Genomic DNA, 12,876 nt, shown 5'->3' on the forward strand with positions numbered 1-12,876 from the left:
TTGTGGGACCACAAGCAAATTCTATCACTCCTCAAATGTCTCACCTTTAAAATGAGGAAGGGAATGTTGACTCATGGGGATGTGGTGATAACTAAAGACATAAAATGCCTGTCACACACTACTTGCTGATAAAAAGCCGAGGGGCCATTCATCTGTAAGGAGGAAGGAAGGACAGAGCTATTTGCTAGGTGCCTGTGACACGCCAGGCTCCAGCAGGGAGCTTCTGCCTTCACATCCCTGGATCCTGTCAACAAACCAGTGTATCCCCCCGTGAGGTCCTGTGCTTGACCTGGGTCTCCCTCAGGTAAATAGCAGGGTCTGTACCTTCCAGAGTCCAAGAGAGCGTGTTCTACGGGGGTTCAGCTGATATTTTCTTTTTCAGGGGATGAACAATCAGTACGTCCGCCGGGAGGTCTTCTGCCGGAACACCTGTCACGAGCTCAAACGCTTCTGGGAAAGAGAAATTGGCAAACAGACTTACTACCGAGAATCAGAAGAGCATCGCCTGGGAAGAAGTGCACTGGGAAAGTATGTGGCTTGTCTCTTTTTTATTATTGATAATTAATTTTTAAAAATAGACTTTAATTTTTAGGGCAGTTTTAGGTTCACAGCAAAACTGAGCAGAAAGTAGAGCTTTCATACAGCCCCTCCCCCACCATACACAGCCTCCCCTACCAGCAACATGCCCCACCAGAGAGGTGCATCTGTTACAATCCATGAACCCACATTGACACATCATACCCACACTTACTTGTCTGTCCTTTAAAAGCAAAATTGATTTCCACAGAGGAATGCTAGATGGGCATCCTAGAGGACATAATTATTTTGATTTTCCATGCATATGGTCCTGTCACCATCTATGGTTATGGGCAGTAATTTTAAAAATTCTTTAGGACTTCCCCGGTGACTCCATGTTTCCACTGCAGGGGATGCAGGTTCAATCCCTGGCGGGGGAATTGAGATCCCACATGCCGCACGCTGGCAAAAAATAAATAAATAAATAATAATAACAAATTCTTCTAAGCTAACAAATGTACACTCTAGTTCTTATCTGTATAAACAGAAAAATCTCTCCTCTCTGTCACCATTTCTAGTGTGTGAGGGTTACACTAAATTTGGGGAGCAGATCAGCAGATGTATCCGTGAAGAGCAATCAAGCAAAGGAGACAATGACCAATTAATTCTCAGTGCTCGTTTGGGTAAAGACACAGGATGTCCTGCGTGGTTCTAGGAAGAGGGCCAATGGCCTCTCAGCCCTCTGGTGTGCATCCCTATTCTAACCAAGCAAGTTGAGTGGAGAGCAGTAACTCACATGAGCAGACCAGGGCTGCTGTCTCTGGAAACAGTGGCACCTCACCACACTCACACCTACTGCCTCTCGATGACTCCAGGGGGTCACTCACAGGACACAGGGAAGGACAGGTCGGGTTGTCTACCCCCTCATAGGGAACAGCTCAGCCGCTGTCTGTTCACTAAGACCACAGCTAGTGTGTAGCCAGTTGCTGGTGGGGCAGGTGTGTGCTGGCCCAATGGCAGGGCCCATGACTCCATACTGTCAGTCCATGGTTGCCAGGCTGAGAACATGCATGAACTCACAAGAGTTATATTCACTGTTACCTTCCAAAACCCTGTCCTGAGCCCTAGAGGCGAACCCAGCCTCTTCCACATGCAGAGACCTGCTCAGCCATATTCCTGGCCACAGGCAAGAAAAAGCAGGCTGTCCTACCTGCTGAGGCGTTGTTAGGGCATCTTGTCCAGGGATTCTCAGAGAAGCTGAGTCAGGTGGCCAGTCATCTGGGGAGTCCCTGCCATCTTCCTCCCTCGAGGCCAGACCACTCAGCATGCTGCACACCAGAGGCCACACTGAGGCCTGTGCCACGTGTGTGTCCCCCAGGGCAGTACACAGAAGGCCTCAGGTGGAGTGAAACTGACCTGCGGAAGATGCAAAAACCTTGTCTCTAAGCAAGGAGTAAGCCAAGGGGTGAATAAAATAAGCTCTGAAACAAACTGTGGTTTATTAAAACATTAAAATATATGTGTGCAGGATCTCTCCACGCACATAAATAAGACTGCAGGAAAGACACTTTCGGTTGGTGGGGTCGCAAAACTCTAACTTCTTATTTATCCTTCTCCTGCCTCTTCTAATCTGAACCTCGGCAGTCTGGCTCCAGACTCTCTGCTCCTCACCACTACTCCATGTTGTCCCTTCATAAATTGTAGAAGACAGTTCTGGTTCATTAGGTCGTTCTGAGGCTTGAATAAGAAAATGTGCCTAGAGACTTCCCTGATGGTCCACTGGTTAAGACTTTGCCTTCCAATGCAGGGGGTGCAGGTTTGATCCCTAGTCTGGGAGCTAAGATCCCACATGCCTCGTGGGCAAAAAAACAAAACATAAAACAAAAGAAATATTGTAACAAATTCAATAAAGACTTTAAAAATGGCCCACATCAGGGCTTCCCTGGTGGAGCAGTGGTTGAGAGTCCGCCTGCCAATGCAGGGTACACAGGTTCGTGCCCCGGTCCGGGAAGATCCCACATGTCACGGAGCAGCTGGGCCCATGAGCCACGGCCACTGAGCCCGTGCGTCTGGAGCCTGTGCTCCACAACGGGAGAGGCCACAACAGTGAGAGGCCCGCGTACCACAAAAAAAAAAAAAAAAAAAAAAAAAAAAAGGTCCACATCAAAAAAATCTTAAAAAAAAAAAAAAAGAAAGCACCCAGCATGGAGCAGGGCCCAAGGTCAGGGCTCACAAATGTCAGGTCCCCTGCCTCCTCCACACTCCCACTTAATCCAGGATTGAATATAGCAGCAGCAAGATGCCGAAGGAAGAGCCCTCCGGATGAGTAGCAAGTCTCCCTGTGCCTCAGTTTCCTCCTTGTTATTTTTATCATAGAGAAACAAACACTGACAGAAGAGGGATGTTGGGGAGTTACTGCCTTTAATTAGTGGGGAGCAGTAGGTTGATAGTGTTGTTCAACTATATCCTTACTGACTTCCTTATCTGTTTTACTGATGGTTGAAATATGGGTACTGAAGATTTGCAGATCTATTTCTCCTTACAGATCTATCACATTGTTTCATGTATTTTGAAGCTCTGTATTAGGTATATAAATGTTTAGGATTATTATATACTTTTTTTTTTTTTTTTTGCGGTACTCGGGCCTCTCACTGTTGTGGCCTCTCCCGTTGCGGAGCACAGGCTCCGGACGCGCAGACTCAGCGGCCATGGCTCACGGGCCCAGCCGCTCCGCGGCATGTGGGATCTTCCCGGACAGGGGCACAAACCCGTGTCCCCCGCATCGGCAGGCGGACTCTCAACCACTGCGCCACCAGGGAAGCCTTATTATATACTCTTGATGAATTAAACCTTTTATTACAAAACAACCCTCTTTCTCTTTGGTAATATTCTTTGCTATGAACTCTACCTTGTCTGTTGTTAGTATAACCACTCCAGCCTTCATTGATTAGTGTTAAGATGGGATATTTTTCCATCTTTTTACTTTTAACCTATTTGTGTCTTCATATTTAAAATGAGTTTCTTATAGGCAACATATATTTGGATATTTTTTAATGCAATCTGTCAACCTTTGCATTTCAATTGGATTACTTATGCATTAACATTAATTGGTATGATTGGGTTTAAATCTACCATCTTGTTATTTGTCACCTTTTTCTCTCAACAGTTATTTATTCCCTTTCTTTTTCTGCCTACTTTTGAATTAAGTATTTTTTATGATTCCATTTTATCTCCTCTTTGGGCTTTTTAACTATATCTCTGTGTGTTATTTTAGTGGTTGCTTTAACATTTACATATACATCTTTAACTTATCACTGTCTACCTTCAAGTGATACATTATTTCCTGTAGAGGGTAAGAACCTTACAATCATATAGTCCCATCTCTCCGCTCCTGGTCTTTGTGTTATTATACAGAGTACAGTTTGACTTCCACATATGTTATAAACGCCATATTACATCATTAACAGTTTTGCTTTGAAATGATTATCTTTTTTTTTTTTTTTTTTTTTGGCTGTGCCGTGCGGCTTGAGGGATCCTAGTTCACTGACCAGGGATAGAACTCGTGCCCCCTGCAGTGGAAGCGCAGAGTCCCAACCACTGGACCGCCAGGGAATTCCCATGACCCACTGACTATCTTTTAAAGAGATTTAAATAGTAAGAAAAAAAAAGTATTAATACGCGCACACACACAGATGTCCTTCCAGGTGCTCTTCATTCCACTGTGCAGATTTCCATGTGGTGTCATTTTTCCATCTGCTTGAAGGACTTCCTTTAACATGTCATATGTTACAGTCTGCTGGTAATGAATTCTTCCAGTTTTCGCATATCTGAAAACAACTTTATCTCACCTCTGTTTTTGAAAGATAGCTTTGCTGGGTAAATAATTCTAGATTGAAGTTTTTTTTCCCCTTCCTGTACTTTAAAGATATTGCACTTTCAAGGGAAATTTCAGAGAATTAAGACTAGAATAGTGCTCAAACAGAAGTGAGAGTTCAAATATGTATATATGTAAATTTGCACGTCTTCTGCATACCTTTTAAAACCTGAACACATGCATGCACACACATGCATACACAGACTCCTTCAGAATAAAAAGGAAGGAAGCTTCCCTGAACCAAAAGCCATGGAGATGAATACTCCGTTTGTATATATCTTGTTTCCATTTTCAGGCTCAGAGAAGAATGGAAGCAGAAACTGGAAACAAAGCTGAGACTACGGAACAATTCAGATGAGACAGAAAAGAGGGCCAATGTTGGCCAAGAGCTTCACTGACACAAGAGGATACAAAGCACTGAGCTCACTCTGCCAGGACAAGCCAGTGCAAATCCCTGAGTCCCTTTGCTACACCATACAGATCCCATACTATTGTTTCCCCCACCTGTAAATCCTGTGGGGATTTACCTGTGAATCCTTCCCCACTGCTGAGTGGGAATTATCAGCCAAGGCAGTCCTCTCTGCATGGGGACCAGAATATTATCCCCAATGTGTCTAAAGATGAGATTATCTAACAGCAAAGCTCCATGCAGCATACTTTATTTCCATATAATTATCTTCTAATTTTGAAATCCCAATATTTGAAATTCTAAGCACATGAGGGGAAATGATTTTCACGGTCATACTTTAAACAGCGCACATTAGTTTTGCTCCACATTTCTCCTAGGAAACAGCACCATGTAATCCTTTCTCTTGTTTTCTTTTTATGAGAAGAGAAATGCACCTATCTGCAGAAATAAAAATATTGTAAATAGTCCTTAAAATAAGGATTGCAAATTAACTGATCTAATATTATTTTTCTTGACATGAATTTAATAGGCTTATTCAAAAACATGTTTACGTAGAATAAGATTGGGATAACTTTAATAAAACTTGGTTGCCATGCCATCACTGGTATACGTGCTCTTCATTTTGTTGCTTTCTTTTAAATCTCCACATGCTGGCACTGGTTGGCTCTCTGTCAGCTCAGCTAAAGTATATCTGGCCACCCCAACAAAGTGCTTGTCACATAGATTCTGGACTTTGAAATATCATTGTCACTGCCCAGCCATCTCTCAGGTCCCCATACAGGGTTGCTGCTTCTAAAAGTGCAAACTGTAACTAGGCCTGGTGCAACATTTCCCAACCAGGGCAAAGGAGTAGAGAGATACATGCTGTAAAGTACTTGATGGTTGTAGGCAGTGCCTGAAAAGCCTTACATATTTAAGGGGCAGTGTTACCAGGAGACACAGAGAGAAAGGCAGAGGCAGTTCTGAACAGAGCAAGTGTGGTGTTCCAGTCCTCTAAATGCCCTGATGTGCCCTAAAGTGCTTCCATCCACATCCCCAGGGAGCCCAGATGGGAGCCACCGGGAGGCAAGAAGAGTTGGGGGAGGATTTCCTCAGATTCCACACTCATATGATCCAGGAAACAGGGCTTAGAGCCCTCCTTCCTGCTATGGTCTCTCATTCAACCTGGGATTCAATTCAACTAATAAACCATGAATCCCAGCTGGGTTCATTTGAGATTGATGAAAGAGGAATTTTTTTTTTTTGAAAGAGGAATTTTTGTTGGGTATAAGAGGGAAATAGGAATTAAATAGAAGGAGAAGAAAAGACAGAGCTTTCAGGCTGAGAGGCTCTCAGAAGAAAAGGCCTACCATCATGAACTGCAAAATGCTGCTGCTGGAATCTAAATGCAGTCAAGTGAGGCAGATAATGCATGTGAAGATTCATTGTGCATTAATTCATTCACTGCATACCTGGCACTGTGCTGTACGACCAAATACAGCAGAGTAAACCAGAAGTGATGACTCTGGAGGCTACAGTCTAGGAAAGATGGCAGAAAAGCCAAGGCAATAAGTGTGAGGGACTAAATAGCACTGGGAGCCACAGCAAGCAAAGGTGCCCACCTGATATGGGGATCCATTCTGGTCTAGGGAGGGCTTCTTAAGAACAGGGTAGTTAAACCCAAGTAAGCATTATCCAGTGAAGGCAAGATTCAGGGCTCAGGTCCTGGGTGCCTGGAGGGAATACATTTAGCTAAGCTAGAATGGGAGTGAGGAGAAGGTGTAGCAAGAGCTGAATCTGCAGAAATCAGCATTCAGGGCCTTGCTGGCTGAGAGTATGAGCTTTTCCCAAGGGCATAGGAAGCCACTGAAGGGTGTTGGCCAGGGGAGAGCCACAGTGGCCATGGTTCAGGAGGATTACTTTGCACAGAAAGATGGAAGGACAAAGGTGGGAAGGCCAGCCAGGAGGTTCTGCAGATGCCTCCCAAGAGGTAAGAAGGCCTACACTAAGTCCTCAGTGCCCTGGCAGCAGGGACTGGAGGGAAAGAGACAGGGAGAGAAGCATGAGTGCCTTTCTCACAGTACTGGAGGCTTGAGGTCAAAGATCAAAGTGGCAGCATGGTCGGTTTCTGGTGAGAGCTCTTTCCTGTCTTGTAGACAGCCGCTTCTCACTGTGTCCTCACATGGTATGAGGAGAGAGAAAGAGAGAAAGGGAGAGAGGGAGACGGGGAGAGAGGGACAGAGAGAACAAGCTCTCTGGTGTCTCTTCTTATAAGGACACTAATCCCATCACAAGGGCCCCACCTGCATGACATTATCTAAACCTAATTACCCCCCAAAGGCCTCATTTCCAAATATCATCACATGAAGGGTTAGGGCTTCAGCATATAAATTTGGGGCAGGGTAGGGTCCGAGGGGCAGGGAGGACACAATTCAGTCTATAGCAGAATGGGATGCTTTCAAACTATGTATCAAGTCCTGGACACATCCCATTTATAAAATTGACCAGGCTCAAACAGCAAAAAACTTTGAGAGCTGAACTATGATGTGGAATACCATAGGTTTCAAATTGGCCTCTGGGTAGCACACAAGCAACAGACCACAAAAGCAAAGGCTTTGAAAAGTCATTGACATTTAAAGTGTAGCCCACGAAAGTGGGCCAGGACATGTGTTCTTAACATAAATAGATCGACTGCCTACTAAAATAGATACATAAAAAGGAGAGTCTCCTAGCCTTGTACTCAAAATGTCCAGGATATAGTCCAAAATGACTCATACCAAGAGCCAAGAAAATCTCAACTCAAATGAGAAAGGATAATCAATAGACACTTAGTACTGAGATGACACAGGGGTTGAAATTATATGACAAGGATTTTAAAGCATTTATATAAATGCTTCAACAAGCAACTACAAGCACTCTTTAAGCAAACAGAAAAAGTAAAAATATCAGCAAAGAAACAAAAGATATAAAGAAGAACCGAATGGAACTTTTAGAAATGAATGCTACAATAACCAAAATAAACAAACAAACAACAAAAATAACACTGGATGAGCTCAACGGCAAAATGGAAAATACAGAAAAAAGGATCAGTGAAGTTTCAGATAGTTAATAAAATTATCTAATTTGAACGAGAAAGAAAAAATAGTTTTCTTAAAAAAAAAGAGAAAGAAACAGAGTGTCAGGACCTGTGGGACAATAACAGAAGATCTGAAATTTGTGTCATTGGAGTCCCAAAAGAAGAGGATGCCCACTTTCATGACTTCTATTCAACACAGTACTGAACATCTAGCCAGAGCAATTAGGCAAGAAAAAGAAAATAAAAGGTTTATCTCTGTTCACAGATGACATGATCTCATATACAGATAACCCTAAAGATTACATACACATACAAAAGAAACTGTTAGAACTAATAATAAATGAATTCAGGGCTTCCCTGGTGGCGCAGTGGTTGAGAATCCGCCTGCCGATGCAGGGGACATGGGTTCGTGCCCCAATCTGGGAAAATCCCACATGCCGCGGAGCGGCTAGGCCCGTGAGCCATGGCCACTGAGCCTGTGCGTCCAGAGCCTGTGCTCTGCAACGGGAGAGGCCACAGCAGTGAGAGGCCCGCGTACCGCAAAAAAAAATAATAATAAATAATAATAAATAATAATAATAAATGAATTCAGAAAAGTTGCAGGATACAAAATAAACACACAAAACAAAACATATTAATTGCATTTCTAATACACCAACAATGAAATATCTGAAAAAGATTATGAAAAAAATTCCACTTGTAATAGCATCAAAAAGAATAAAATACTTAGGAATTAACCAAAGAGGCAAAAGACTTGTACACTGAAAACTACAAAACACTGCTGAAGGAAATTAAAGAAGATGCAAATAAATGGAAAGACATCCCATGTTTACGGATTGGAAAATTTAATATTGTCAAGATGTCAATACCACCCAAAGCATTCTACAGATTCAATGCAATCCAATCAAAATCCCAATGGTGATTTTTACAGAAATAGAAAAACCTGCCCTAAAATTCACATGGAATCTCAAGGAACTCCAAATAACCAAAACAATCTTGGAAAAGAAGAAGAAAGTTGGAGGTCTCATACTTGCTGACTTCAAAACTTTCTACAAAGCTAAAATAATCAAAACAATGTGGTGCTGGACACATAGGCCAATGGAATAGAATAGAGAGCCAAGAAATAAACTCTTGCATATGTGGTCAGATGATTTTCAACAAGGGTGGGAAGACCATTCAATAGGGAAAGGGCAGTCTTTTCAGCAAATAGTGCTGGGAAAACTGGATACCCACATGGAAAAGAATGAAGTTGGACACATACCTTATACCATTTACAAAAATAAACTCAAAATGGATCAAAGACCTAAACATAAGGACTAAAACTATAAAAATCTTAGAAGAAAACAGGGGTAAACTTTATGACATTGAATTTGACAATGATTTCTTGGATTTGACTTGGATATGATAACAAATAAAAATAGATAAATTGGACTACATCAAAATTAAAAACTTCTGGGCTTCCCTGGTGGCGCAGTGGTTGAGAGTCCACCTGCCGATGTAGGGGACAGGGGTTCGTGCCCCGGTCCGGGAAGATCCCACATGCCGCGGAGCGGCTGGGCCCGTGAGCCATGGCTGCTGAGCCTGCGCGTCCGGAGCCTGTGCTCTGCAACGGGAGAGGCCACAACAGTGAGAGGCCCGCGTACCGCAAAAAAAAAAAAAAAAAAAAAAATTAAAAACTTCTCTACATCACAGGACACAATCGACAGAGTGAAAAGGCAACCCATGGAATGGGAGAAATCATTTACAAATCATATATCTGATAAGGGATTCATATCCAAAACATATAAAGAACTCTTAGAACTCAACAAGAAAAAATAAACAACTTAATTCAAAAATGGGTAATGGATTTGAGTAGACATATTTAAGTAGAAATTCAATATAAATCTCCAAAGAAAATATGCAAGTGGCCAATAAGCACATGAAAATGTGCTCAACGTCATTAATCATTAGGGAAATGCAAATCAAAATTACAATGAGATACCACCTCACACCCATAAGATGGCTACTATCAAAAAAATACAGAAAATAAGAAGTGTTGGTGAGGATGTGGAGAAATTGAAAGTCTGTGCACTATTAGTGGGAATGTAAAATGGTGCAATTGTTGTGGAAAAAATATATCAGTTCCTCAGAAAATTAAACATAGAATTATCATATGATCCAGCAATTCCACTTCTGTGTATACACCCAAAAAACTGAAAGCAGGATCTTGAAGTGATGTTTGTACACTTATGTTCATAGCAGCATTATTCACAATAGCCAAGAGGTGGAAGCAACCCAAGTATCCATCAATGAATGAATGGATAAGCAAAATGTGGTATATCCATACAATGGAACACGATGGAGCCTTAAAAAGGAAGGGATGTCTGACACATGCTACAATATGGATAAATCTTGAGGACGTTAGGCTAAGTGGAATAAGCCAGTCATGAAGGAACAAATACTGTATGATTCCCACCAGGCCTACATGGAATGGGGAAGGATCAGTTTCTCAAATAAAAAGTGAAGAGTGTACTGAGTAGAAAATAGTTAGTCCCCATAGATCCAAGGGGACCATGACCAAATGGCAAACACCCACAGGACCTCAACAGACCTCCTGTTGGAACCCAGTCACGCTTCCACCCTTAACTGTTCTGAGCAGCATCTGCCCAGAGCTAAACTCAGAGGAGAAGTTTCTTTCTGGCTATTCCTCCCCAGATCTGTGGTCCCCACAACAGCCACGCTTGTACCACAAAATCCTGTCCTGACTCAGGTTCAGAATAGAGAATGGCACAGATCCAGTGGACATTTCCCCAGGTTGGGTGGGGTGGGGCCAAGGAAGAATCCATTTCCTTCCGAGCATCTGAACTAATACCATGGAGATCTGAGAGATCCAGGGGCCACCACTGCCCTCAAACTGGAAAGCCTAACTGCTAGGAAATGAGAGGGAAGTAGACACCTGGTGAAAAACGTAGGGGTGACAAAAGCACCCTCCATGGTTCTTGGCAGTCTTCCACTCCCACTTCTGGTCCTTCTTAGGGTCTGGCCGCTTTCCCAACTTGGGCTCCACGAGGTACTGCTGCATCTGCATAATAAATTCCCTTACTGGGGCTTCCTTCGGGGCACAGTCGTTGGGAATCTGCCTGCCAACGCAGGGGACAGGGGTTCGAGCCCTGGTCCGGGAAGATCCCACATGCCGCGGAGCAACTAAGCCCGTGTGCCACAACTACTGAGCCTGCACTCTAGAGACCACGAGCCACAACTACTGAAGCCCGCGCGCCTAGAGCCCGTGCTCTGCAACCAGAGAAGCCACGGCAATGAGAAGCCTGGGCACTGCAACAAAGAGTAGCCCCGCTTGCCACAACTAGAGAAAGCCAGCGTGTAGCAATGAAGACCCAAGGCAGCCAAAAATAAATAAATAAATAAATAAGGGAATTTATTTATTTTAAAAATTTTTTAATAATTTATTTAAAAATTTTTAAATAGTTTATTTACTTAAGCTTTTTAAATACATTTATTTATTTATTTATTTATTTATTTTATTTTTTTATTTTTTTTCTTTTTGCGGTATGTGGGCCTCTCACTGTTGTGGCCTCTCCCGTTGCCGAGCACAGGCTCCAGATGCGCAGGCCCAGCGGCCATGGCTCACGGGCCCAGCCGCTCCGCGGCATATGGGATCCTCCCAGACCGGGGCACGAACCCGTATCCCCTGCATCGGCAGGCGGACTCTCAACCACTTGCGCCACCAGGGAGGCCCCATTTATTTAAAAATTTTTAAATACATTTATTTTTAAAAATTTCAAATAGATTTATTTATTTATTTATTTTTGGCTGCTTTGAGTCTTCATTGCTACACGCGGCTTTCTCTAGTTGCAGAGAGCAGAGGCTACTTTGCTGCGGTGCAAGGGCTTCTCCTTGTGGTGGCTTCTCTTGTTGCTGAGCATGGGCTCTAGGCACATGGGCTTCAGTAGTTGTGGCGTGCAGGCTCAGTAGTTGTGCTGCATGGGCTTAGTTGCTCCGTGGCATGTGGGATCTTCCCGGAGCAGGGCTCAAACCCGTGTCCCCTGCACTGGCAGGCGGATTCCCAACCACTGCACCACCAGGGATAAATTCTCTTTTTTAAGCTGCCTGCATATTTCTCTTATTCACAAAGAAGGTTACAAATAATATGCATTAAAAGGAGATTTCAGAGTCTGCATCAGGGAATGGGGCTGTTCTTCAGAGACAGGGCCTCTCACATCACCTGTAAAGTCTGCTGGGACCTGAGGCCCCAGATCTGAGCAATGCTCTAGAATGCCAAGTTACACCTCTAGGGGAAAGCATCAGTCTGAGAAGTTAGGTACTGGGTTACTTACTGGGAGGAGAGCACCCAGAATCCACTCAACTCAAGGACTAAATTCTGCAAAAAAAAACCGCTCCCAGTTCTATCTCAAGGGCAGCCTCATAACCTAGGGTCTCCAGAGCAGTCCCAATTTCAAATGTGCTGCCAATATCTGATCCCATGTCACCATTTTTGGTGAAGAAATGTGGTCATCATAAATATACTCCAACAGGAGTCCAAAAATTTTTCAAAGACATCTCTCTTAGATTCTCTTTGCTCAGCAAGTTAAGTACTGTGCCCTCACTGGATAAAGGATTTAGTGATCAGGAAGCTACTGGATGGGGGAGCACATATTCCACAGGGACCAGGGAGCTGGTGCTGTTTGTTTTGAAGCCAGAAAGCACCTACTGTGTTGGGCTAACTTTCCATATAACATATTAACTATACAGAAAGAGAATTCTACTGTGCATAATTCTAGCTAGGTAACCTTAGTCAAGTTATGTGAGCTTCAGTTTCCTCATCTTTATAATACAGTTAATAATTACCTTCCTCATAAGTAAAATACAGTGCCTGACACATAGTAAGTTATGGTAGGCAAACAGATGGTGCAAATGGTGGTGTAAAAAAACTGAATAGATTGCTAAGCTTCTAAGAATGATAATTTCTAGAATTACAAATGGGCTTCAAGTGAGTGCACTTAAAGGCTGTTCCTACATTTAAAATTT

General features: G+C 43.2%; 1 protein-coding gene across 1 annotated transcript; it reads left to right on the forward strand.

Moving 5' to 3' along the window:
* Positions 1 to 379: 379 nt before the first annotated feature.
* FAM240A (family with sequence similarity 240 member A) lies at positions 380 to 4,788 on the forward strand. Its single transcript, XM_060111278.1, has 2 exons — positions 380 to 528; positions 4,686 to 4,788. Exons 1-2 carry the CDS (start codon positions 386 to 388, stop codon positions 4,786 to 4,788), a joined length of 246 nt encoding a protein of 81 aa, XP_059967261.1. The 5' UTR covers positions 380 to 385.
* The last annotated feature ends 8,088 nt before the right edge of the window (positions 4,789 to 12,876 follow it).

This window comes from Mesoplodon densirostris, chromosome 10 (genome assembly GCF_025265405.1).
Source record: "Mesoplodon densirostris isolate mMesDen1 chromosome 10, mMesDen1 primary haplotype, whole genome shotgun sequence".
Lineage (NCBI taxonomy): Eukaryota > Metazoa > Chordata > Mammalia > Artiodactyla > Ziphiidae > Mesoplodon > Mesoplodon densirostris.

Excerpts from the sequence above, each read along its gene's own strand:
- FAM240A (XM_060111278.1), top strand. The coding sequence starts at position 386 with ATGAACAATCAGTACGTCCGCCGGGAGGTCTTCTGCCGGAACACCTGT. Across the intron at positions 529-4,685 it reads GGAAGAAGTGCACTGGGAAA|GCTCAGAGAAGAATGGAAGC; the intron begins GTATGTGGCTTG and ends TTCCATTTTCAG.